Genomic DNA, 27,500 nt, shown 5'->3' on the forward strand with positions numbered 1-27,500 from the left:
CTGACTCCAAGCCTGTGTGCTCAGCCACCCAGCTGGTTCTGCCCCACAGGAAGGGCGAGAGTCTCCCTCTGGAGCCAGAGCTGCTCCACCCGCCTCCCGCCTCCTAGGACTGATGGTGCCACCACAGAGCAGGCTCGCGGCCGTGCTCCCAGGCAACCTCAAGGATCAGAATACCCCTGGGTTGTGGAGAATGTTCCATACAGTCAGTGCATAATGTTTAATCAGGGAACATTATGAACAGTTTGTTTTCTTTAATATTTGTATCTAAAATGCTAAAAAAAAGTTTAGAGTTTTGCCTCTAAAAGTACAAATTTGAAATAACTACAAAGGCTTATGTAGAATTCCCTACTCTCTAATAAAGCACCACAGAAGTATTTTAGACTCTGCCTCTTTCCAAAGGGACATAAGGGGAGTATAACCAAAGATGTTCCCAGGATTCATAACAGGATAGGAGCTCATGCTCAAGGGAAAGAACGGGACCACGCAAACCGAGCAGCCGGGCCCAGACCCGCTTCAGGCTCAGTTCTCAGCTCGACAGCAGCCAGGATACAGGGGAGGCACATGCAAGTCACTGCTCTGCTTAAGACCCTTGTAGGGTCCCCATCAGGATGAAGCCCAAGCCCTGGGGGCACACAGGGCCTCCCTGTATCACCTCCCTCTGCCGCCACCACCCCTAACTCACTCCAGCTTCAACTCAGGGCGGCTGCTTCTCCAAACATCCAGACTGTTTCCACGCCTGCACCTTTGTGCCACCTTAGGTGTGCCCTGTACCTCAAATGCCACCCCTGAGGCATCTTCGTGCAAACCTTATTCAGGTGTTCCCTCTTCTGAGAAGCCCTCCTCAACCACACTCCAGAACACACCGTGAAAGCCGCCACATGAGCCATGTGTTTTCTTTGTGCGCGACACCAAGCTCCCGCCTCTGTAGGCGTCGTCTCATTTGACCCTCACAACAAGCTTCTCGAGATTCTCACTATCACCCACTGTATAGACGAGAAGCTGAGGCACAGAGAGGTTAACCTCAGCCTAGGTGGCAGAGCTGGGAAGTGGTGGAAGCGGACGGGAACCCAGGCAGTGACTACACAGAACCTGGTTCTAACTGCTCCAGAACCTGCCTCCCCGGGCCTCGTGTACCTGCCTGCCCCTGGACTGAGAGCCCCTTGAAGGCCAAGGCGACATCCCATCTATGCTTGCATCCTGGTGCCCAGCACGTAGTAGTTGCTCAGTTAATGTTTGAACCGTGGACTGTGGGGCCCGGAGGGGGCTGAACCCCTGGCCGTGGGGCTGACTCTGTCATGGAGGTGAGCCTGACAGTAATCTCATCTACAGAGGTGAGAACCAAGGCTCAGAGATGTTAAGTGACTTGCACAAAGCCGCAGAGCAAGTGAGGAAAGCCCGGCCCCGCAGGCGGCCCCAGGGTGTGTTTGGGGTGGCTTGTCCCTAGGGGGAGCACATCTTCCAACAGGGAGGAACTGGAGGCTTGGCTGGGACCTGGGGAAAGCCTGCATCACCTGCCCTGAGCTCCTGAAGCCTGCAGGCCTGGCCCCTCGAAAACCAGGCGGGGACAGTCCCTTCCCTCCCTCCTGGAGCAGCTGATCCCCCGCAGGCGCCCTGATGGGATCTGGTGGCACCTGTGCTGCTTTGTGAGCAGAGCCCTGCCACCTGGCTGCCCCGAGAAGTGACCATCCCTGCCCCGCTGCTCCTGGAGAGGATCAGCCACATCAGGAGAAGACCTGGGTGGGGCTCAGGAAGAATCTACGGGCACCTCCACCCCTGCGCGCAGGGCATAGCTCCCTCCCGCCCCACGTGGGGTCCCACCACCCCCCGGGCTCAGGTGCTTACCGGGCAAGCACCTGCTGCTGGTCCACAGTGGGCAGTAGGTCATCAGTCAGCACTGCCACCTCCATACTGTCCCTTCTAGCAGTTGTCATGGCCAGCAGAGACTGAGGCTGAGCCTCCAAGGCCACCTGGGCTTCACCCTCGGCTCCCACACTGGGCTCTGCTGCCAACACCACCTCCTCGGTCACTCCCGGGCCCAGGTCAACCTCCTGAGCACAAAGAGAAACCCAGGTGGAGGCGGGAGGCCAACTCCTGGACACGAGCTCACAGCGGCCTCAATCCCAGACGGGGGCAGCCCGGCCCCTGGCAGTCTGGGACGGATCACTTCTGGCTCGGGCACACCCAGTTATACAAAAATGCACCATTTCCACCAACAGCCCCCCAAAACGGTCCCCCAGCTCCCTCTCCCACCCCTCACCCTCCAGGCTACACACGGCAGCCAGGGGGATTTTCTTAAAATATAAATTGATCCTTCACAGCTTCCCATCACATTTGCAGTAAAATCCAGTTTCTTCCATGGGCTGCCGCACCCTCCGTGCCCGCTCCCTGCCTTCTCCCCCCAACCCCATCCATCCTGCCACTTCTCTGACCTCCTTTTCTGTCACTGAGAAAGTCAAGATCTTTCCAACCCCAGGACTCTGACACTTGCTGACCCCTGCTTGGTGCTCCCCCCGGCACCTTCTTCCTGCTTCGGTCCCATCTCAATGTCACCTGCCGGCCGGGGCGTCCCAACCTCCCTGTCTACCATCTCCTAAGAACCTGCAGCACCGGCTCCTACCCAGAGATCAGGTCCAGAAGCCGGCAGATCGCTTTCTCTCTCCACAAATGTGGGCAGATTTAAAGCCTTCCTCCCACTGCCCTTGGCCCGTTGTGTTCTCTGAAGCAGAAGAGAAAACAAGGGTGGGGTCTGAGAGCAGCAGAGCTCAAAATGGGCCCCCCACCCCCGCAGGGGTTCCCTGATGGTGCCTCCGGGGCCCCCAGCCCCTGCTCTGCGGCCCTCCTCCACTGCATATGATGGGCCTCTATGCTTTAGACAAGGGCTCCACGGCTGAGGAAAGTTTGAAAATCGCTGTGGATCAGTGGCCTCTTATTGACAAATCAACAAAAAGAGAGGTGATGGCTCCTCTGGTTTGCACGCTGCTTTGAGATGGGAATAAGCTGGGGGAGGGCTGGGGTTGTTGTCCCTAGTTTTTTTTGGTTTTGTTTTTGTTATTTATTTATTTATTTATTTATTTGGCTGCACTGGGTCTTAGTTGCGGCCCATGGGATCTTCACTGCCACGTGCAGGACCTTCGTTGCGGCGTGTGGGATCTAGTTCCCTGACCAGGGATCAAACCCGAGCCCCCTGCATTGGGAGTGCAGAGTCTTAACCACTGGACCACCAGGGAAGTCCCTGTTGTTCCAGTTTTACGAGTGAGGAAACTGAGGCCAGAGAGGGAGGAGACAAGCGGAAGCATCCGGGAAGAATCAGGCCCCTGGAAATGCCCCCACCCGTCAGCACTCACAGTCCTGGGCAGGAGGTCGTCGGCCGCCTCAGCTTCAGACCTGAGGTCACCAGGCTCCAGCAGATCTGTCCGGGAGGGGTGCTTGCCGGAGAACGGGGGCAGGGGGAAGAGGAGTGGTTGGGCCAGAATCATCCTTTGCTGCCCTGCCCTGCCCTGCCCTGCCCTGACCTCCCCCTTCAGCTCCCCACCTGCTCACCAACCCCACCACCTCTTCCTGAGGGAAGGAGGGGAGACTAGATGAGGGGGGAGAACAGGGGAGAGAGGAAATGGGGGAGAGAGGAGAGACACTGCTATGTTGCAGGAGCGTTACCTGCATGACCTCACGTGAAGCACGTGTCAGTATCCCCATTTTATAGATGAGGAAACTGAGGCCCAGAAAGGTGACTGGACAAGGTCACACAACTGAGTGAGTGGTAGAGCTGGGATCTGAGCCCAGGTCCGATTCAAAGGCCTGTGGTCTTTATACCCACAGAATCACACACACGGGAAGGGAAGGACAAAGGGGAGAAAAGAGAAAAAAAGATTTTTAAACATAAAAACAGAGGGTTGAAAAGGGAGAAGGCACTGGACAAAGGGGCAGGACGGAGGAAGAGCAGCATCTCAGGATTCCTGGGTAGCCCCTGAAAGGTAGCTGGATTCTCACAGAAACTCCTCCCCCACAAGAGCATGAGGGTTGACCAAGGCCACCTCCAGCTCTTTCAGGCCTGGAGCTCAGTGTAACGATGGCAACCAGCAAACTCCCTGCACAGATGTCCCTCCGTCAGCAAAACAGGTGCCCAGCTGGCATCGCCTGGGATCTCAATCCCAACCTTCCTACTGATTTACAGAGCGTTAGACAGAGCCTCTCTTTCCCAGACCCCTGAACACCTGAGCTGTCGCCACGCCAGAGCCACCGCAGAGATGGCGCCGGCGGTGCTGGAGCGGCAGAGGTTAGACGTCTGCACGTGCCCAATGACCTCTGTGCCCCAGCTGAGCTCTGCCCCCATGGCATCCTGCATGACATCAGCTACCTGCATGGTGACCTTGGGTACGTCTGCCTGGGGCACGTCCAGCCCGGCCACCGTGGAGGACAGCCTGGCCAGCTTGGCTTCCACCTCGGCAAATGGGTCGTGCAGGCCCGGAAGTAGCTCCAGGGCCCTCAGGTGGGGCTCTTCTCCCTGGAGGAAGGGCTCCTCCTCCCACAGGGGCTCCGTGGCCTCCCGGCTGACATCCTCATCCAGGAAGTGTCCACTCGGGGCCTCCACCTCAGGCACAGGGCCCTCCAGGCTGGAGGGCTCCCTGGGCCCAGGGAAAGCCGTGGAGATGAAATTTTCTTCGAGCGTGGGAGACTCATCAGACCCAAGAGAAACCTCCGACTCGGAGGCCTCCACCTTGGGCAGTTCCTCAAACCTGGAAGAAACCTCAGTCTTGAAGACACCCTCACTGGGCAGGGTGCCAGGCATGGAGTAGATCTCAGGTTTCACGGCCATCTTGTACTGGAAAGTAGGTGAGTACTCAGAACTGCTGGCAAACTCAGCCCTGGACATGACCTCGGCCTTGTAGAGGACTTCTGCCTTCAGGACAGCCTCTGCAAGTAGAGACCTTCCTTTAGCTTTTTACAGGGTGGACAGGCGGGACCCTTCCCTGGAAGCCGGCCCCAAGCTCACCATCTCCAAGAGACCAGCTTAAGAGTCAGAGCCTCCCAGGCCCCCAAATACTGGCTTCCCATCTCTGCCCGTCTGCGCATCAGAACTCAAGGCCTGTCTCCTTCTACCTCTTCCAGGAAGCTCCTTCCCTGACCAGCTCCATGATCTTTCCATTCTCTGACCTCCCCAGCCAGCCATTATGTGCTGGGCTCTTACCACTCTGCCTTGGGTCTGCTCTTAATACATAAACTGACTTCCCTGCAGGTATTATTGTCTCCAAGGCAGAGAGCTCCCGATCAGCAGGTTCCACACCCAAGACCCTCAGGGGCCTCGCCGGAGTCTCAGGGCCCTTATCCACAGGATAAGCTAGAGCCATGGGATATAATGAATGCTGTGGATGGATATTAGCGAGACCAAATAAAATCCCTTGGAGGCCTGATATTCAAAGTGGCCTGGAGGGAACACTCCCAAGGACAGAAAGTGCTAGAATCTGCCCTTCCCTCTTCTTCCAGGTCTACACCAAGAGGGGCATCTCCCTGCCATCTGGGATGGGAGATGATCGCACAGGCCTCCTGCTCCCAGCTCATGGGCAGTAGACCAGCTCCTTTACATCCCAACCTCTTCTTTGTCACCGTGTCCTGGGCTCCCCTGAGAAAGTCCTGATGTCCCCTTTGCTGAAAGAGACATCCACTCCCTAGCTCATGGCCTGACCCTCTCCAAGCCTGAGTTTGCACACCTGCAATGTGAGGATGCGGTGAGTCCCAACTCACTGAGGGAGTTCGGGAGAAGCACCTACCTACCCAGTACCTGGCACACACAATGCCCAATAAACGGTACCAATGATATGAACATACTGTCATCATTACGAGGTGGATGTTATAGTAACTGAGTATAGTATTTGAGTATTAGGAAGTTTGGGCTGCCTGGCAGCACAGGTGTCTGAAAGATAGTGGTGGGATGGAACGTTCTAGAATGTCAAATAGAAGATAAAAATTTCCAGGAAGGTAAAAGTTCTTGCTAATGATTAAATGCTTATTTGGGGATGTGGTTGCTTTGGTAACAAATGGTCTCAAATGTGAAAAGAGACTGTAGAAGATGTAGAAACTGGGGGAAAGGACTTACCCATAAAACATGGGTGATATGTTATAGCTCTAAGTCAACCTTGGGCGGTGATCCAGCCTGTGGCCAAGGCATCACGAGGCAGTGCTGTGGGTAAGAATACTGGCTCTGGAATCAGACTGCTGGGTTCAAGTCCTGGCTCCACTTTACCAGCTGTGTGACCATGGGCAAGTTACTTAGCCTCTCTGGGCCTCAGTTTCCTCATCTACAAAGTGAGGGTGACTGTGGTGCCTGCCTTGCTGGGCTGTTGTGAGGACTAAATAGAACTGAGCCTGGTGCATGGAAAGTGCTCTATAATGTCAGTCAGTGGGGTGAGGAGGAGAGCAGGCTGGCCTCCCTCCTGACGGCTGGGGGGACGGGGGCCCACCTGTCTCCTTGCGCAGGTTCTCCTCCAGTGTGGACAGCTTCACATCGTACGAGTTGCGCATGGCAGTGATGTCCTCCTCCAGCCGGGCCCTGGACTCCTGCTCTGCCTCATAGTCGGCCCTCAGCTGGGCCAGGCGCTCTTCGTACTCCTGGCAGAGGCGGGGGGATAACAAGAGGGGCAGCATTTTACCACCACTTCAAAACGCAGCTTTCAGTAATCCTCTTTTGTCATTCAAACAATCCAGAAAATACAAATAAGCCAAAAGAACAAAATTAAAATTACCTCCGCAACACTAGATGATTCCTGGCTGGTGAAGACCCTTCTGCACTTTTCTCTATACATGTTTAATGGGCTAATAATATGCATATCTGTCTGTAATCTATTTTTTCCACAAAGCAATAGATCATGAACACCTTTCTGCATCAAAAAATATGTTTTAACCAAATAGTCCTCAAGCCATCAAAGACAAAATGTATTTTTATGCATCTGCTTCTCTCTCCATCTTTGCCATCACCACCAGCTGTCGTCCGGGCCTGGTTCCCCACCTCCACTCTTGCTCCAAACCTTTCTCCACATGGCAGCTACGCATCCATAGATCATGTTTCAGTGGCTTCCCAAGTTGGAGGATAAAAATCTAACCTCCTCAACTTGACCTCCAGTCACCAGTGATCTGGACAGCCCACCCCATCTTTGCCACTCTTGGGCATGCCAGGTGCTTTCCACTCCTAGACACGCCCACTCCCCCCCATGCCCCCCACCCCGCCAGCCTCAGGGCCTTTGCCCTCACTCCCTGGCAAGCTCTTCCCTTTAGTCCTCGGCTTGGTAACAACCTCTCAGAGAGGCCTTCCCTGGTTACCCTCTCAGAAGATCGCCACCACCACTCTCTGTCACTTCGCTTATTTCTTCTTAGCCTGGATCATAAGTTCCATCATTCTCTGCATTTGTCTGATTATAGATTAACCGTCTAGCTTCCCCACCAGAGAACACGCACCCTCCCGTCTTGCAGCCTCGGTGCTGAGCAGAGAGGAGGGACTCGGGGAATCGCTGCTGAATCAGCAAGTGCATGAAGCAGAACTGCTAGGCAGGCTATTCAGGTGTCTGATATGCGTCCCCCACAGGGAGGGCCGGGCCTTTATGAACTAATGTTCGTCTGTGACCCGCTGTCTTCTGGAGCTGCTCCTGACAGAGGGGCCTGCAACGGCAGTAAGCCAGAGGGGCGGGACGGGGTTAAAGATGGGAGAGCCCCTGCACACGCCCACCCCTCCAGATCCCCCAGGAAGTACAGAACCAGCACAGAATCCTACAACAACACAGACAGCAAGACCTGGGCTCTCGGGGTGGAAGAGGAGACAGACAACCATTAGAATTTAACGTTTTCTGGGACTTCCCTGCTAGTCTGGTGGTTAAGACTCTGCGCTCCCAATGCAGGGGGGCCTGGGTTCGATTCCTGGTTAGGGAACTAGATCCCACATGCCGCAAATAAACAGCCCACATGCTGCAACTAAAGATCCCGCACGTGGCAACGAAGATCCTGCGTGCCGCAGCTAAGACCCGGCACAGCCAAATGAATATTTTTTTTTAAATGTAACAATTTTATGCAGCATAGTTGAGATGCATTGAGCCTCAGGGCGATACCTGCAACGTTACTGAGAGCCAGGGAGGGTCCAGACTTGCCCAGAACCACGCAGCTCTCTGATGGCCTCGTGGAGACCTGTAGCCCACGCCCCATCTGCTTTCTCCTGCCCCTGCCCCCGCCCTCGCCTTCTTCCTCATCCAGCTGGGATCCCAGGGCCCAGCACTACATCCATCCCTCAGCAAGCACCCCTGACTCCCTCACTTCAGCACCCTCCCCTGCTCCCTCCAGCACAGCCCTGACCCTAGTTAAACCCAGGCCTAGGCCCAGTGGCACTTACACCCTCAAAGACCTGGCTGGAGATGCACACATGGACCCGCACACACGGACCTGCACACACGCACCTGCACACACGCACACACGGCAGCACCGGCTTCCTTTCTTACCTGTAAATGTATGATCCCGAATCTCAGAAGGACCTCTAAGTGGTGTCCCACCCCTTCCTAGTCCTTCCAGCTTCCCTCTCTCCGAAACCCTCCGCTCCCCCCATTTCCTGTCTCGTCCTCCACAGAGAGCCCTGAAGAGGGCAGAGGTGAACTCCCTCACCCTCCCTCTGCCCGAAAGCTCTGTGTCCTCTTGTGACGGAGGACAAACCATCCAAAGCCGAACCCCCCCACAGAAGGACTCTGCTCCTTCAGTCCCCCCTCCCTCCTATACCTCGGACTTCTCCCTTGGCACTAGATCATTCCCCACAATCCACAAAACATGCTCTACTACTTCCTTTTTTTTGCCACACCATGTAGCTTGCGGGATTTTAGTTCCCTAGCCAGGGATCCAACCCAAGCCCTGGCAGCGGAATCCTAACCACTGGACCACCAAGGAATTCCCATGCTACTTCCAATATTAAAAACAATAAAACTCTGCCTTGGGCCTACCTGCGCCTCTGGCTCCAGCGCCCAGCGCCTAGTAGGTGCTCAGAAAATGCTTGTTGATGACTGAATGGGGTAGGGGGGCTAGAGCACAAATCCAGACCTCCGAGCCCCAGCTGGCACCTGTTACACAGCCCAGCCTCTTCCAGCAGCAGGAAAGCCGCCTTATACCCACTCTAGAGATGAGGAAACAGGCTTGGAGAGCTTAAACAACCTGCCCGGGCACAGAGCCCGCAAGAACTGGACTCACAGAATGTAAAAGCCGGATGAGCCCTAGGAATCTTCTCGTCCAAATCCCCTGGTGCAGCTAGAGACGGAAGCCCACGAAGTCAAAGCTGCAGCCCATGGCTGAGCCGACTCCTGGCCCGGCACCCTCTCTGTTACACACAGGGGCCACCTCCCTCATCCTCAGCATCCTGACTGGTTCAGGAATGGAAAGGAAAACACAGTCTAGGCACACAGAGAGTCTTAAGTGAAAGAACAAATGGGAGGGAGGACACACCCCCTCAACTCTTCCTCTGAGTGTGGCTCACAGAAGAAACTCCAGGGCCATAAAATAGACTTGGTGGTGGCAGCCCCAGGGGACAGCGGTCTGACGCAGCGTCCACTAGGCTGCCCTTGAGGAGGAGGCAGGCGACCCCCATCCCCAGAGCAGAAGGACCCTCCAATCACTGGCTACTCCAGCAGCCAACCCAGACAGCGTTCTTCTCCCTTATGACCACTAGGGGGCGACAGCGCCCTGCATATCACACAGCCAGGATGCCTGCCCACCCAACCCGGCTTCCTCAGGGAGGAGGCTTCCATCCCAGCCCCAGGCCCGCCCCCCGCCCCCCTTCCCCATACTGCTTTGTGACCAGCGTCCACCTGTCCCTACGTGATTCCAAAACACACCCTGAAGCGCAACCTCTCTCATCCTGTGGGCTTGCGCTCAGCCATCCCCAAAGGCCCCCTCCTCCCGGGACCTCCCCACCCCACCCCGGGGAGCCGGGCCCAGGGCTCCAGAGCTAACCTGCCCCTGCCCCAGGAGCTCCCAGAGCAGCAGAGGAAAAGGCAGAATGAGCGGCTGAGTTCCCAGAACCTTGACAGGGGCCTGGATGGGGCCGTCCAGGAGCTACAGTTGAGCCTCTCCCCAAACAGTGAAAGCCTCCACCTGTCATGGGCAGCACCTGGGGGCTCTTTGGTCGATTTCTCCCAGCCTTCCAGCCCACAGGACCGAGATTCCCCCAGGCCGTACCCGGTCTGCCTCCCAGAGGCTGGGCCTCAGGCCCCCGCAGCCTGCCCAGGGCCTCTGGGGGCCCCAGGGCTGCTCCCATCTGAGGTCATAGTTGAGTGGCAGAGGCCCAGCTGCAGACACGTCCAGGCCCCAGTCCCTGCAGAGCTGTCCTTCCCTGGCATTAGGTTTTCCAACAGGAAGAAGCCAGTGCCCTACCTACAGGGACCATCAAATGTCAAACCCCACCACATGCTCAGGTCTCAGAATGCGGCCCTCAAATGGCAGGAACCTCCGGAAATCAACAGAGCCTGGAGTCGGGACAGAGCCTAAGCCAGGGGTAGGAGGCGCTGCGTGTCTGGCTGTGTAAGTGCCCCTGGGGTCAGCTCCGCATCTGTAAATCAGGGTGCTACCTACCCTGCTGGGTCCCAGTGTGCTGGAAGCCACAGTTGTGGGAGGACCCAGGTGCCCCGAGGTGACAGCTTTTGCTGGGAGGTTAACGCCCCACTTATCCACTGGTCAAGTCAAATGGGTGCCCAGGGGTCCCCACGGCCCACCCAGGCTGCCTGCTCTCAGCCCAGAGCCCTTCCACCCTGACCTCTTCGCCGAGGCACTGGCCATCCCTACCACCAGGGATGCCCTCTCCATTGCCATCAATCCACAGCCAGCCCTTCATGCAGTACAGACGAGAGATGGCGCCCCTGCAGACGCCCACAGCCCTCTCTGTTCTGCGCACAGAGGCACCAACGGGGGACGGACTGTACTCTGGAGTCAGGAAACTGAGTTCAAATCCCGGCTTAGACTCTCCTTAGCTGTGTGACCTTGGGCAGGTCATGGCACCTCTCTGAGCCTCAGCTTTCTGAGCTCCAAAGGGAGATTGGAGTACCAACCCCAAGGTGATGGTGGCGGGGAAATGGTATCGTTCTGGAGACGGTCTCCTGCTGGGCCCCACCTGCCTGCCCCTTCTCCACCTGCCCAGGGCCTCACCTCCCGGATCAGCTGCTTCTCGGCCTCCGTGTCATGCTGGATCACAGATGGGGGCAACAGCTTCTCTTCAATCTGGACGGGGTTTGGGGGCACCTGATTGTTCAGCAGGGCTGGGAGAAAAGCAAAAATGAGGGGCTGAGACCAAGGTGCACATGGTTTGCAGGAACTAAGCAAAAATCCGTAAAAAGGCAACTGCGTGCTCATTCAAAAAAGACCTCAAAATACTGAACTTATTTCAAGCATGTCTCTGTGTAAGATGCTCATATACTCATCCAACAAGTATTTCCTGAGCACCTACATGTTCCAGGGCGTGGGGGTTTGGCACTAAACAAAACAGACAGGCCTTCCCTGGTGGCGCCAGTGGTTACAAATCCACCTGCCAATGCAGGGGACAGGGGTTCGAGCCCTGGTCCAGGAAGATCCCACATGCCGCGGAGCAACTAAGCCCGTGCGCCACAACTACTGAGCCTGTGCTCTAGAGCCCGTGAGCCACAACTACTGAGCCCGCATGCCACAACTACTGAAGCCCGTGCACCCTAGAGCCCGTGCTCCACAATAAGAGAAGCCACCGCAATGAGAAGCCTGCGCACCGCAACGAAGAGTAGCCCCCGCTCACCGCAACTAGAGAAAGCCCGCGCACAGCAATGAAGACCCAACACAGCCAAAAATAGAATAAAAATTAAAAAAAAAAAAAAACAGACAAGACTCCACACACACATTGTTTTCAACTGGGGGAGAATGGTAAGCAAAATGCATAACATGTTAACAAGGTGATATTTTCTAAGAAGAGAAGGAAAGTAGGGAGGGTGCTGAGAAGTAAGGATCAGGGGGAAGGGCTGCAATTTTAATAGTGTGGACAGGAAAGACCTCTTAGACAAGGTGGGAGGAAAGCAGTTATTTGAAGGAAGTGAGGGAGTGGGGCGGGCAGAGATCCTGGGGACAGACAGAAAGGAATGGTGAGTGCAAAGGTCCTGTGGCAGGCAGGGGCTGTGACTGTTCCAGGAACAGCAGGGAGGCCACTGAGGCTGGAGCAGAGTGAGCGAGGGAGAGTACGAGCAAAGAGCAGGTCAGAGAGGGAAACTTGCAAGCCGTGGCGAGGGCTTCAGCTTCAACTCTGGGTTAAACGGGGCCATTGGAGGGTTTGGGCAGGGCAGTGAAAGGACTCGCATTTGAACAGGAGCTCCCTGGTTGCTGTGTGGAGAATGTACTGGGGGGACAACGGCACAGATTCTGGACCTGCTTTAAAGGTAGAGACAACAGGATCTACTGCTGGATTGGATTGAGGTTTGAGCAAAAGCGAGAAGCCCAGGATGACCCCAAGGTTTCTGGCTTGAACACGTGGAAGGAGAGAGGTGTCACTGGCTGGGGACAGCTGCAGGACAAGCAGGTCTGGGAAAGGTCGAGAGTTCAGTGTCCAATATGTTAAGTTTGGAATGACAATTAGATAGATGGCCAGATGTGCAAGTCTGGAAATCAGAGGACATGGTTTATCAATCAGGTTTGGGTTTTATTTCCTGATGTTTTTGACAGCCTGGGGGACTTGATGGCCAGGAAGAGACTGCCCCTCCCAGGGCCAGCCAATTCCTAGAGGGAGTAAACAGCTTGTCCGGAGGAGCCCCCCTTTCATATGCAAACCAACCAATTCCGAGTCCACACCCACCTCTATCTAACTCTCCCACACAGCCAGTATTTCCCCTGCCCAAAGTCAACCGGGGCCTGGACCAGGCAAGCAGGGACAGCCCTTATGCCCCAATCCTGCCGGCTTACTCAAGCTAGCCAGTCCTGAGCTGTTTTTCCTGCATGGCTGTGTCTTTCCACCAAAACCCCGATAAAGGCTCTGGCCCGGGCTGTCCCTCGCTCCTCTCTGCCTCCTGACCCACACTGCTGCTTCCCCCTGTGGCCCTGCATGGCGTGCCTCTCACTTTCATTACCCTTTCTTTCAATGACATTGATCTCTCTGTGTCACCACTCAGTCACCTTTATAAATTAAGACCTGGACACGCATCACACAGCCAGGCAGGGGGTCCACATATGAGAATCATGAGCACGGAGGTGGTGTTTAAAGATGTGAGACCAGGGCTTCCCTGGTGGCGCAGTGGTTGAGAATCCGCCTGCCAATGCAGGGGACACGGGTTCGATCCCTGGTCCAGGAAGATCCCGCATGCCATGGAGCAACTAAGCCCGTGCGCCACAACTACTGAGCCCGCCTGCCACACCTACTGAAGCCCACGCGCCTAGAGCTCCTAGGCGTGCCTAGAGCCCACAACAAGAGAAGCCACCGCAATGAGAAGCCCACGCACTGCAACGGAGAGTAGCCCCCGCTCGCCGCAACTAGAGAAAGCCCACGCGCAGCAACAAAGACCCAATGCAGCCAAAAATAAATAAATAAAATAAATTTATAAAAAATAATAAGAATTAAAAAAATACAGACATGAGACCAGATGAACCCACCTTAGGAGTGAGCATAGAGACAGAAAAGGCTAGAGGACCGGCCCTGGGACAGCCTGACATCAGGAGGTTAGGGACGGGGGGACTCACACAAGGGAGCTGAGAAGGAGCGGCCGGAGAGGCAGGAGGAGAACTAGGACAAAGGGTGTCCAGGAAGCAAGGGTTTCAAGGAGAAGGGAAGGGATCATCTGAGTCAACTGACGCTGAGAGGACAGGTGAGGCCTCCTGAGGCCCCATCACTGGGTTTAACAACCAGGAGGGCATCCATGACAAGGGCAGCTTCAGTGGGATGCGGGCGCAGGGCCTGCCTGGACTAGGGGCAAGAGAGCAGAGCACGGAGGGCCAGTGAAAACAGACAAATGTCTCCAGTTCTGCTGAAAGTGGGGAGAGAGAAATATGCCAATGACCAGAGGGAGAATTAGGGCTGAGGGGGCAACGGCTAACAGTAAGTGCCTGTGGTGGAAACACCTGGAGCTTTGATTCAGACACACCTGGTTTTAAGACCCAACTATAAAGTTAAAGCATCTGGTATCGTCTGTTGAGCCTTACGTGTCAGGCTCCGTGCTAAGCCCACACGTGAATCATCTCGTGCAATCCTCTCAACCACCCCACAGCAATAACAAGGCAGGTGCTGTCATTATCTCCACTTTACAGATGAGAACGTTGAGGCTCAGGGGGGCTAAGTTGCTTCCCCGAGGAGCCAGGATGTGAACTGGTGATTACTGCCCTGATCTCAGCTCTCTGCCTGCCCTGCATCCGTCATTTCAGCTTGCTGGGCTCCATGCTCCAAATTCAGGAAGAGGGGGTGCTAAGAGCGCTTACCCCACAAGGCTGCCGTGGTAACCAGGGAAGTCTGCAGGCATCTCAGCTGCTGGGTCAGGGGAGCCGCCGGCAGAGCTGCCCCAACCCCCTCCTGGTACCTCTCGCCATTCCTCCATCTAGCTTCCCCTCACTGATCGGGGGGCTAAGCAGGGTCAGGGGTGGGGCAGGAGGGAAAGAGGAGGAAGGCAGATTGCCCAAGTGGAACCGCTCACAGTGGTGTTCAAGGGTCTCTGCACTCCAGGCCCGGCCAACCCCTACGTAGCCATCTCCCACCACCCGACCGCCAGGCAGTCGGCAGACCTACCTGTGGGTCCCCAAACAGACCTTAGAGCTTTGTGCATCTCTGCACAGACTGACCACTCTCATCCTGTCTAACAGGAGACTTCTCATCCCCCAAGACTCTGTTCAATCACCCCTTCTCCTCTCTGAAGCCTTCCCTGCCTGACCACACCCTACCCCCAGGTAGCCTTGGCCACACACTCCCTTCTGCCCTGCAGTGCCCTGTACAGCTCTCTGCCCCAGATGCACACGATGGTCTGCTGGAGTGTCTTTCTCCCTGAGGAAACCGGGTATTCCCATGAGGGAGAGCCTGGATCTCATTCATCTCTGTGCCCCCATGCCCAGCACAGGTCCACACACAGAGCAGGTATGAATGGATGGGGGCGGGGTGAGAGGAAAGATAGATAAAAGGATGGATGACAGGACAGAGTGAATGAGTAGGTGGACATGTGGACAGTAGGATGGATGGGGTGGGTGGATGGATAAACAATGGAGTGGGTGGGAGGGTGGGTGGGTTGGATGGATGGATGGATGGGTGTATTAAAGGGATGGATGGGTGGGTAGATGGATAAATAATGGAGTGGGTGGGAGGACAGGTGGGTTGAATGGATGGGTGGATGGATGGGTAGATGGATGGATGCATGGGTAGGTGGATGGATGCCTGGGTGGGTGGATGGATGCATGGGTGGATGGATGGATGCATGGGTGGATGGATGGATGCATGGGTGGGTGGATGGATGCCTGGGTGGGTGGATGGATGGGTAGATGGATGGATGCATGGGTAGGTGGATGGATGCATGGGTGGATGGATGGAAGCATGGGTGGATGGATGGATGCCTGGGTGGATGGATGGATGCCTGGGTGGGTGGATGGATGCCTGGGTGGGTGGATGGATGCCTGGGTGGATGGATGGATGCCTGGGTGGATGGATGGATGCATGGGTGGATGGATGGATGCCTGGGTGGATGGATGCATGGGTGGATGGATGCCTGGGTGGGTGGATGGATGCATGGGTGGATGGATGCCTGGGTGGGTGGATGGATGCATGGGTGGATGGATGGATGCCTGGGTGGATGGATGGATGCCTGGGTGGATGGATGCATGGGTGGATGGATGCCTGGGTGGGTGGATGGATGCATGGGTGGATGGATGCCTGGGTGGGTGGATGGATGCATGGGTGGATGGATGGATGCCTGGGTGGATGGATGGATGCCTGGGTGGGTGGATGGATGCCTGGGTGGGTGGATGGATGCCTGGGTGGATGGATGGATGCCTGGGTGGATGGATGGATGCATGGGTGGATGAGTAGATCAATGGGTGTGTAGAATGGATGGATAGAGAGGAAGGTGGGTGGAGAGGTGGCTGAACGGACAGATGGACTCAGGCTCTTTAATGCTCCCTTCTCCCAAGGGATTCTCAGATAAAGAAAACTCTGTGGAGTCCCTTGGTTGCAAGGACCCTGCAGGCCCATGCTCCAGGTATAGATTTCTACCTGCCATTTGACAGCCAAACACCGGGGTGTGAGAGCAGTCATCACAAGGTGCCTAACTGGGAGTGGGCGTGTGACGTCGGGGGAGGGTGAGTCACCTAGCTGCTAAGCAGCACAGCATCACGACGCTGCCATGGAGACAGCAGGCAGACAGGAGGGCGGACGGATGTGCAGCCTAGAGGCAGGGAACGGGGGACAGAGCCTCCAGATGATGGGACAGGCCAGGCAGGCGGACCTCATGCTGGGTCATCGGTGAGCAGAAACCATCTGGGCCGTCACCAACCAGGGCTCTCCCCGGCTGTTCAAAAACCTATGCTCACGTGAAGTTGCGAGGAGGTGGGACATTGCTTCCATACCCCTCAGATGGGAAACCGGAGGCGGGAAGACAAAGGGAGAGGGCCTTTTTCGTCCCGGGCCCTCCCTTCCACTCCCTCCCCCTGCCGCCCACCTGACAGGTTGCTGGGGCTCATCTGCTGAGCCAGAATCGCCTTGAGCTTCTTGATCTCTTCCTGGTACTCGCGCAGGAGGGCATCCTTGGGGTCCTCGTTGATGCGAGGCTTGTTCTTGATGTTCTTGGCTCGGTTGGCGTAGCGCAGCGTGCTGAGGGTCTCGTCGTAGTTGTTGTCAGCGGGCGACAGGCAGGCCACCATCAGCGTCTTGGTGTTGCCGCCCAGCGAGTCCTGCAGCAGCCGCGTCAGTTTCGAGTCCCGGTAGGGGATGTGTTTGCAGCGCCCGTCCACCAGGGCCGAGATGACGTTGCCCAGCGCCGACAGCGACAGGTTGATCTTGGTGGCCTCCTTGAGCCGCTCCCCCGTGGCACCCGTCTTGGACTGCCGCTCGCTGCCTGCCAGGTCCACCAGGTTCAGCTTGCCTGCCCGGAGGTGGTCCTTGCCCCGCTCATCTGCAGACAGACCAGGCAGAGGGGTGAGGGCCCTGGGGCGAGCCCCCACGGTAAGGAGGCCCTGGGAGCTCCCCACCCACCGAGGGTCTCATTGCAGCCGCACAGGAGCCCCATGGAGGGGGTGCTAGGATTGTGCCGTTACAGATGAGAAAAGTGAAGCTCAGAAAGGGCATTTAACATGCCTAGGGTCACACAGCTTCCAAGAGCAGAAGCCAGGGCCAACTGACTCCAGGGAGCAGGGGCTGGGAGGTACAGACTGTTCTCTGAGTGCTGCAGGATTTCTTACGGTTATTGAGACAGCTCTTACAGATTTCTTGTGAGGCAACGGCGGGGCGAGGCGGGGTTGGGGTGGGGAGTGGGCGGCAGTGAGGGGATGTGATTGGGTCACTAGGGAGCTGAATCCTTCAATGCAAAAAACATCGGCTTTGGAGAACCTTGGACCCAGTTCCCATCCAAGTCTTGCCTCCTACTTGCTGTGTGACCTTGGCAAAGCCACGCACCTCTCTGATCCTCAGTTCTCACATCAACAAAATGAGACTAAGGATAGCTCCCCACCAGCGTTGGTTGGTGGAAGGAGTAAACAGACAGCACGCTTGTACGGAGTCCACACAGGGCCCAGCACACAGCAGGGATTCGTTCGCCCTGAGAACGGGCCCAGTTCTGCAGCGACCGCGGCTGTGCTGGCAGGGCAGACCCGGGTGCCGGGGGTGACGGGAGCCGGCCACTGGCTGGGAGCAGGGGCCCGGAGCACAGGTTTTGAAGGCAGAGACCTGAGGGATCCGATCTTGATTCTACCCCTCGGCGGCTGTGGAACTCAGGGAAATTAACTCTGAGCCTCGGCCTTCTCTTAGTAACATGGGAATCTAAGACCCACCCTGAGGGCTGTTGTGAGGATTACACAGAGAGCACGGGCGCGAGGAGCTCGGGGTCGTGCCTGGCACACAGCAAGTGCTCCTTAAATGACAGCTTGCGGCTCTTGATACTATTAATAATTCTTACTGTCACCAGAGGACACGGTAAACGGTTCCAAATGAAATAGGGGGGAGGGGCAGGGGCTTCCTCCTTAGTTTCCTGCTGGTTGAAACCAGAATTGGCCTGGTTTTGCCCGTGAGCACAGCTACCTGAAGTAAAAAGGTCTGGCTGGCACCCAGTGGAAGCTTGGACATGCAGGGGGCTTGATTCTTTGGGCTATATTTTTCTTAAGGAGCAGCAGGAAGGAGGGACTTGGAAATGCCCTTTTGGAAAGCTCTTTGCAGGATGTACCAGGAGCCTTAAACAGGTCTGTACCCTTGCCCCAGGAGGCCCGCTCCAGGGAATCTAATCTGAGGAGATGACTCTAAAAGCAGAAAAGGGGACTTCCCTGGTGGCAGAGTGGTTAAGAATCCGCCTGCCAATGCAGGGGACACAGGTTCAATCCCTGGTCCAGGAAGATCCCACATGCCACGGAGCAACTAAGCCCGTGCGCCACAACTACTGAGCCTGTGCTCTAGAGCTTGCAAGCTACAACTACTGAGCCCGTGAGCCACAACAACTGAAGCCCGCGCGCCTAGAGCCCATGCTCCGCAACAAGAGGAGCCACCGCAATGAGAAGCCTGCGCACCACAATGAAGAGCAGCCCCCGCTCGCGGCAACTAGAGAAAGCCCGTGTGCAGGAAGGAAGACCCAACGCAGCCAAAAATAAATAAATAAATAAATGTTTAACAATAAATAAATAAAAGCAGAAAAGGCTTTGTGCACAAAGATGTTCATCATGGCATTATCTACAACACTGAGAAACCGGAAACAGCATTAAGAGCTCGTAGAGGGCTGGGTAGAAGAGGGTGGTGACTGATGCACGGTCCTTCAGCCACCTCCCATGGTCAGGAAGACATGGCAGGAACGATGTGGGAACATTCTTAGGGATGGCATGGGAAATGAAACATGGGGAAGAAACTTTATACAGAGCAGAAGATTTCAAGTGTGTTTAAAATTTGCATAGGGAAAAAAAGGACCAAAAGAACATATGCTTAAATGTTAACAGTTGGTTGTGTTTATGAGTAATTTCCCCTACCTTTCTCTAACTCCCAAATATCTTTATTGAACTTATTTTATAATGGAAATTTAAAAATCTTAAAAATTTTTTAAAAGCCTGTTTGCAGGCAGCCTGCCTCATCCTTCAAACCCATCTGCAGAGACCACGAGGCACCCCACAGGGCCGCTCTCTCCTCCTCCCTCCTGATCTGTCCTCTCAGGCCCTAGTCCCTGCCCCCACCTACAGCATCATCATATGAGGATGTGATCACACCACCCGCCCTCCCCATATCATCACCCCTGGGGGAGACTCTGACCCAGCCAGCACCAGGGGGTTGGCCTGGAGCCAGGTCACCACACAGGTGGGCAGTGTGCTGCTGGGGGTTCCGTCAACCCAGGCCTTGACCTTGGGCTGGGATCTCTCCACAATTATGTTCCTAGTTGGGCTGAGGCTGCTTCCTGCTCCACTGCTCTCCAGGGTTCTGTTTGTGATGAACCACAAACTTGGAGGCAGTTGCAGTGTTAGTGGGAAAAACCCAGATGCCAGAGAAACCTGGGTTCAAATCCCAGCTCTACCACTTAGCAGTTAAGCGGTACCTTGAAGCACTTAAGTAAGACCTTGAACAAGCAGGTCACTTGACCTCTCAGAGCCTCCGTTTCCTCATCTGTTAATGGGAATTATAATGCCTGCATTTAGGACTCTTGTGGGCTTTAAATAGAATGAGGTGTGTAAAGGACTCAGCACAGCGTCTATAGGTGGCCTGAAATAAACGAGTTCCTTTTTTTCTTCTTCTCTTTCTCAGTAACTCTTCCAGAAATAAAGGAAGAGTGAGATGGCTTTGGAGTAGAGAATGTTAAAGAAAGAGGAGAATCCAAAAGTTCTGGGTGGCACACACTCTGGGGACAGACCCCTGGGATAGAGGCCCAGCTCGAAGACTTTCTAGTTGTGTGACCGCGACTTCCTCATCTGTAAAATGGGGATGATATGAGTATCCACCTCATGGGGTTGTTGGAAGGAGCAAATGAGTTAATGCAAATACATTGCATGGCACGTAGTAAGTGCTCAATGGTAGCTACCAGTTTTATTACTGTTGTTGTTGATGATGCTGTTCATCCTGGAAACACGGGTCCTGGCACAGGGACAGTCCTCTTGTGTTTCCTCCAGGCGACCCCAGCATCTCTTCCCAGTTGGGGCCCTCGAGGCTCCGAGTGGTGAAGGGTCTGGGCTACTAGGAGCAGGCACCCGGCTTGGTGGTCCGGCCCCCTCCGCCCCCGCCCGGCCCCACATACCCACCGCGTAGATCTCGATGCTGATGGTGAAGATGGAGTGGGAGCGGGAGGACTCCTTGTTCATCAGCGTGTAGCCAACCGAGCGGTTCTTCCAGCCCGTCTCCATGACGCGCTCGCACTGGGCCACACTGTGCACCGTGTGCATGGAGAGCCCCTTCACGTACGCCCCCTTCTCCGGGTGCTCCTTCAGCTGCGGGCAAGAGGCACGGGTCAGGGCTCCCCGGGGAACCTGAGGGAAGGGCCCAGCTCCCACCACCTCTGCCCTCCTGCAGGGCGGGTTGGCACCTCGAATTCCCTGTCACAGGCTGGGGGTTTGTCCTAGGTAGAACGAGCCTCAAACCCACCCCCGCCTCTTCCTTGTTGTGGGACCTTGGGTCAGTGACATCATCTCTCTGAGCCTCCATTTCCACATCTGTAAAATGGGTACAAGATACCTATTCCTTAGGGAGGTGGTGAGGATTCTGTAAACTAAGGCTCGTACAACGCACGGCATGATGCCTGGCACATGGTAACTGCTCCATAAATGGCAGCCGCGGTCTCACTGTTGTTGTTAGTGCCGTGGTTGTGAAGGTGGTTTCTGGTCTGGGGCTTCAGCTCCCAGGGGCCAACCCTGTCTGTAGTCATTCACCCAAGGGCTCTGAGTGCTTCTCCCCTGACCTGCCAACGTGGCTTCTGCTCGCCTCCCTGCCGCGGCTCCACGGCAACAAGAACGTTCCCAGACCCTTGGATCATGGCGGGTGAAGGGCCATTTGCTGCCCAGAACTCCCACTGGCCCCCAGCCCTCAGCACGATGGCAGCGAGTAAATCAATTTATCTGACTGCTGCCTGCTTGCTCTCCAGGCAGCTGAGCTGTTTTGTTGCTGACACAGAGCTGTGGAAGGCAATGTGAGAGGAAGTAAAACCACTCTGGGAAGAGCAGAATGAATTAGGACAGAAGTCATCTGTCCGCTGGTCTGAGCCAGAGCAGGCTCAGAGGCTTTGCCCCAGGCAGCTTCAGGGTCCCAGGTGGGGCTGGGCCCCTGCTGCAGAGCAGGGCAGGGGGCGGGGAGGGGCAAGCACAGGCTTGCCCTATCTCTCCAAGTCTGGAGAAAGAGCCGGACCCAGACCGAAGGACTGGGTTTCATGGAACAGATAAGCGACGGAGGCACAGAAAGGTTAAGTGGCTTGTTGAAGGTCACACAGCTATTAGTGGCAGGGCAGCACTGGGGTCACCGGCAGTGGAAGACTCCAGAGGCAGGGCTTGGAGAGAGGCTGCAGCATCCTGGAGTAACTGAAGTTTGATATGACAAAGGGCTGACCTTGACCTAGAAGGTGGCTGTGAGGACGGAGCTCAAAGGACAGGAGCAGGAGACCCTGCAAACAGAGCAGGGCTTGATGGTAGCCTGGGATGCTGTGTGCCTGCTTCAGTCACTGCCACACTCTCAGAGCCTAGACACCTGCCTGGTACATGGTAGGCACAGGTGACGGATGGCTGCTCCTGGCCTCAGGAAGAACGCAGTTTCCTATTCAGTCAGACAGACCCGGGTTAGAAACCGGGTTCTGTGACTTGCTAGTTGGGGAAGTCGTTTTGCCTCTCTCTGCCTCAGTTTCCTCATCTGTAAAATGAGGATGATAAATCCTACTTCCACAAGACCTTTGGGAGGATTGAAAAGAGAATGGACGTGAAAGGAGCTCTGTGGGGGTTTCTGGGGGGGGTTCGGTGAACACGGATACCAAGAGGATGAGGCCGTCCTCTCCAGCCTGAGCAACCTCACGAGCAGGAAAGGAGGGCAGGGGAGGCAACACCTAATGTAGGGGTCTCCCACCCACCCTATTTTTAGGCCCAGGAGGGCTCGCCCCCCTCACCTCCTGACCTCCTGGATCCCTCCACCACTCCCCTGCTGTTCCGGCCTCCACCCACCTCCCGAGTGTCAGCCGCCAGCCGTGCCCGCATTCCTTGGTAACTGTTCCTCCCGGATGCCAGGCCGAGCGTGGTCGCCATGGCAACCAGCTGGGATGCAACCGGGTGCGGGGGGCGCGCATGCAGGACGGGACCACAGCTGGCCGGGAAACGCCCCCACGGAGGTGCGGGGTCCTGCCAATGGCCCGACGTTGGCTGCAGGAACCAACTGGAGAGGCCCCTGAGGGCCCCACCTCCGCCACCCAGTACTGAGCTGGGTTCCATGATGGTGGTTCGTGGTGTTGGGGGAGGGGGTGTAATCTGCTTCCCCAAATCCCTTGCTGGCCCTCGCTGATCTAACCACTCTCATTACCAGAATTACCAGGCCCTGTGCTGTGGCGCCTGGCCACCTGGGTGCAAAGTCCATCTCCACCCTTTACTGACTGTGCCCTTGGGCCAGTTCTTGAACAGCAGCTCCTCCTAAGGCTGCTGTGAGGGTTATAGAGAACCCAGCTGTCCCTCCTCTGAGAGAGCTCCGTGCACCCATGGGGAATGGCTCTGAGCACATCTGTCACTGGCGGCCCTCAAACCCAGGCAGCCTGGCTCACCGAGCCTGAGGCCCGCGGTCCAGCTGGACCACGTACAGGCAGCTGCCAGCCCTTGGGCCCGCAGGGCCTGGGTAACCGAACCCATCCTAGGGTCCATGGTATGGAGGAAGTGGAGGGGGGCGGGCCCTGCTGCCCCAGTTCCGGCTGGCAGGGGCCCCGATGCTGCAGGCTGGCCTTTCCGGCTGACAAGTCGGAGCAACTCCCTGTGCCTCCCTCCCCTCCCCACTTCCCTGTCTGGGGGCTGAGCTATGACTCAGCTGCTCCAGCTCCAGGAGAGAGAAGACAGTGGTAAGACCCCAGGTGGGTGGCTGGAGGTGCCTGTGTAGAAAGGGCAGAGCACTGCTGTGTCTGTGAGGAGCTGAGGAGGAGGGGGCTGGGGGCCAGTCCTGGTCTGGATGGGGACTGGTGGGGGGGAGTTCACACCCATGTGGACCTGCTACAGTCTGTGGCCTGACCTCCAGGGTCTTCCCAGTAAGTCTCTGTTGAATGGATGACTCAACTCATGAATGTTCCCCCCTCAAATGGAACCCCACTACTCGCTTCTCACTGCCCCCCGGGTTTCCTATACTTCCCACCCCGAAAAGTCTGGGAGGAAAGCACCTGACCACTCAGATCCCACATATTCTGGTTTTAGCGCCATTACTAGTAATTTGCTGTGTGACCTTGGCCAAGTCCCTTCCCCTCCCTGGGACTCAGTTTCCTCATCTGTACCATGAAAGGACTGGACTTAGAAGCTCTCTAAGGGTCTTTCTGGCTCAAAATTTTAAGGATTTTTCCACTATCTGGCCAGCACAAGCAAGTTTTTTTTTCAAAACAGCTGCTCCCTGAGGTCGGATTTGTTCAGTTGGGCCACACGATGGTTGCGGGTCAGAGAGGAACTCACAGTCCCTCCAAATGAAGCCAGGACAACCGGGGGGCCTAGGGGCAAGTGGGGGGCTCTGGATCTGAGCAGGGAAACAGCCCTGCCCCACATGGATGGGGTGGGACGGGACCCAGGTGATCCCAACGTCCTGTCCAATCTAGAGGTCAGTGAGGGTCTGGAAGACTGGGCGGCGTCGGCAGCAGCCCCTTTATCTGCTTCTGCGCCCCCTCCCGTGGCTGTCAAGGCCTGTGCCCTGGGGAGACTTAGGCAGTTCGGCCACAGAAAATGTCCAACCCTGACTCTGTGGCTTCCTAACCTAGTGGCCACAGGCAAGTCACCGCCTCTTTCCCAGCCTCCTTTCCTCATCTGCAGAATGGGAATCTCCATAGCAACCTCCCAGGACTGCTGCTCATTAATGACTGACATTCCGCCAGCTCAGGCATTCTGACTCTGAAGGAGGTAAGGTCAACCTCCACCGCTGGTTGCGGGCCTCTTGCGGGGGGCGTGGAGGGGGGCATTGGTTTCTTGGTCAGATGAGAAGCCCCAGAGTCTGGGGGCAGCCACCAGCATGCTGGCCACAGATCTGGATCAGTCTCCCCTCACTGGGCTCCTCCTTGGACTTTTTTTTTTTTGGCCGCGCCACGCAGCATGCAGGATCTTAGTTCCCCGACCAGGGATGGAACCCATGCCCCCTGCATTGGGAGTGAGGAGTCTTAACCACTGGACCACCAGGGAAGTCCCTCCTCCTTGGACTTGACCTGGCCCATCCAGCATTCAGAGAGTCCCAGACAGCAGACATAACCTAGACTTGCCCAAAGGTCCCAGACCTGGTCCAGCCTTGCCACCACCTGGCTGTCCAGTCCTGGCAGGTCACTTGACCTCGCTGGGCTCTCCAAAGGGTCAGCCACATTCTGTCCATCTTGATAGAGCCCTCAAAGCATCTAATTCTGCTTCACCCAGCTGGGAAATGATGTTCTTTCATTCTGATTCTAGCCTTTCAGGAGACTGAGGACAATTTACAAGATGAGCAATGCTCAGTGACCAGTTGGGCCAGCCGTAGTTTTTTCTGTCTTGAGTCCATTTTGCAACCCCCAGGTCATATTCCTCATCCTTTCTCGGAATCCCAATGGCACGAAAGAGCTCACACATCGAGCCCCTACTATGCGCCGACCCTCTGCTCAGCAGCTCACCCTTGTTACCCTCTTCAATCCTCACAACAACGTTCTGAGGTCATATCATCGATCTTTGCACACCTCCACACCAGACCCCTTTCAGAGGGGGACAAGGTCCCAGAATCTGAGCCCATCTTCAGCGGTAAAATGGGATGTTTGCGATGCAGGAACTTGATGCCAGACAGATCTGGGTTCAACTCCAGTTTTGGCCAGCTTCCTGCTGTTGAAGCTTGGGCAAGTTAATTACCCCCTCTGTAAACCTCCCTTCCCACATCGGTAAACTGAGGATAATAATATGGGTATCCTCAACTTTCTCTAAGTTCAAGTCGGAAAGAAATCCAATTTTCACTTTTACCAAAAAAGCCTTTGTCGTACTAATGTCAGTCTTTCATAAAAGCAAAGTGGAAACAAGATTTTGGAAAGCAGGGGATACTCTTCCCTTTATGCCATTTCAGCTTACAAAACACTCTCTCTGCTTTCCGATAGTGGGGGAGACCTGTATCTACCTAACGAGGTGACTGGGAGTATTAAATGGGATAACGTGCCTAAAGCAGTCAGTAAACAGTAAGTGCTCAATAAATGATCACTATTACCTTTTTAGCTTGAAAGTCCCTTAGAATGTTTCAATATATTTTTTTAGAAGTGGAACTCTTTTTCAAATGAAATCCGTCACCAAATTCCATCTATTTCAACAGATGTAAGTGTCACTGCCCCAGAGAAGGCCTCCCCTCCCCTTGCGTGGTGCGGGTAGGCCCATTAACCCCTCCCCTGCCTCAAAGACTCTGAGACTACTCCAAAATTCAAGTTCAAAACTTCCCATTCTAGTCTGAACCAGCACCTGTGTCCTCAGGACCCTTCCCCATATTTCTGAGGGAGCACCCCCAATGCCAACCTCCCCCTCTAGCTCCCCCCACCCACCCCTGTTGGGGCTGCACCCACCTCCAGCTTCTGCTTGGTGTCAGTGCCCAGCAGGTCACGGACATCTTCATTGTAGATCTCCAGGTAGGAGGCCCGGACCAGGAACTTGGTGTTCTCTGCACACTGCAGGGAGAGCAAAGATACCTGAGCACCCGCTGCCTGGACATCACAAGAGGACATCGTGGCAGGAGGTGTCCCCAGCCTCACCTGGCCCCGCCTGCCTGGCAAGCTCTCCCCTCCTCTCCGGCTTCTCAGAGTGGCATCATTTTCTTACTGCTATGGACTCATGCTCTCTCTACAAGCCTCATGGCAAAGGAAATGGGAGAGGCCTCCCCACTGTTCAGGTAGAGAGACCAAGGCCACGGGTAAGGCCTGGACCAAGCACTGGCCCTGGGCTAATCCCCGGCAGTTCTTCCAGTTGCCTGATGTTCCTGTGGGTCATCAAAATGAGTCCCAGGTGTAGTACAGTGGGCTCTGCAGCTGACTGGTCCCTGCTTTGCCATTTCCCAGATGCAGTAATCTCTGCGCATTCACGAGTGGTCAGCAGGGCACGTCTCAGCTGCAGCCTGGACACTGGGATAACTGGTCTGGGTCCAGCCCATAAGGGCTCCAAGCCTTGGCTTCCCTGTCTCAAAAATGAGGATAACAGCTACCTCCTGGGCCAGGGTGGTAGTGAGATAATTATGCAAAGGGCTTTGCACAATGCTTGGTCTGTAGCAACTGCTCAATTAAAAAAGGAAGCTATGATTGTTTACAGCCATTTCTTGGGCCAGCACTCTACGTCATCATATCCATGTGAAGTGTTATACGAAATGTTAAAATCCAAAAATGGCTGGAGGAAAACACAGCAGGTAGGATTTTCTCAGCTTTAAGTTCTCCCATCAGCTCTTCAGAAACCAGAGCCTGGGTCTGCTCATCCGTGCCGCGTCAAGGCCGCTCTGACCGCATCCCACAACCGCTGCCCAGGTCAAGAGCGCTCTGGGACCATTCACGGTAACGCCTGGGGAGCCCAACCCTGCCCCTTCCATCCCCCAGGCCCATACCTGGACGCTCTCGAAAATGTGCTCGAAGGCCCTAGGGATGATGCCTCTTTGGCAGAGGGGGTTCGGCAGGCCCTGCATGGTGAAGGACTTCCCGCTGCCTGTCTGGCCGTAGGCAAAGATGGTGCCGTTGTAGCCCTCGGTGACACCCTGCGTGGGAGGACACAGCCCAGGGCTCAGCTGGCCGAGCTCAGCCAGGCTTGGGGCCAGGCCCGGGGCTGCAGGGCTGCCTCCTGACTCACAGACTTAGGGTCCCTCCCTGGTTCTCCCACCACGGTGGCACAGGGCTGGGGGAGGGCAGTGCAGAGATGAAGGCGGCACAGCTCTGTCCTCAAGGGGGTCACTGCCCGGTGGGGTAGGAGACTGTCCCTGTGTAAGGCTAAGAGCCTGGCCGCCATCCTTTACCGACTGTGCCCTTGGCCTGTCCTTATTCAGGCACGTGGAGCCTCAGTTTCCTCACCTGCAACAAAGGGTAAGGACAGCACCTCCTCTGAGGCTGTCGGGAGGCGTACACAGGAATGATTTCACGTGCTGGCACACGAAGTGCTGGCACACAGAGGTAGGTGCTCCCTAAGTGTCTGCCTGGAACGTGCGGGAGACAGACATATACACGTGATCCTCATATGAG

General features: G+C 55.8%; 1 protein-coding gene across 2 annotated transcripts in view; it reads right to left on the reverse strand.

Moving 5' to 3' along the window:
* KIF17 (kinesin family member 17) overlaps positions 1 to 27,500 on the reverse strand; it is a 43,901-nt gene that overhangs the window by 10,808 nt on the left and 5,593 nt on the right. For both annotated transcript variants that reach the window (XM_059895433.1, XM_059895425.1), the window contains exons 2-10: positions 26,876 to 27,022; positions 25,854 to 25,955; positions 20,394 to 20,583; positions 16,641 to 17,093; positions 11,155 to 11,264; positions 6,456 to 6,603; positions 4,355 to 4,911; positions 3,345 to 3,425; positions 1,843 to 2,048 (exon numbers count right to left, since the gene is read on the reverse strand). In XM_059895433.1, the coding sequence (XP_059751416.1) occupies positions 1,843 to 2,048; positions 3,345 to 3,425; positions 4,355 to 4,911; positions 6,456 to 6,603; positions 11,155 to 11,264; positions 16,641 to 17,093; positions 20,394 to 20,583; positions 25,854 to 25,955; positions 26,876 to 27,022 (1,994 nt within the window). The remainder of the gene's footprint in view (positions 1 to 1,842; positions 2,049 to 3,344; positions 3,426 to 4,354; positions 4,912 to 6,455; positions 6,604 to 11,154; positions 11,265 to 16,640; positions 17,094 to 20,393; positions 20,584 to 25,853; positions 25,956 to 26,875; positions 27,023 to 27,500) is intronic.

This window comes from Balaenoptera ricei, chromosome 1, assembly GCF_028023285.1.
Source record: "Balaenoptera ricei isolate mBalRic1 chromosome 1, mBalRic1.hap2, whole genome shotgun sequence".
NCBI classification, from domain to species: Eukaryota; Metazoa; Chordata; class Mammalia; order Artiodactyla; family Balaenopteridae; genus Balaenoptera; species Balaenoptera ricei.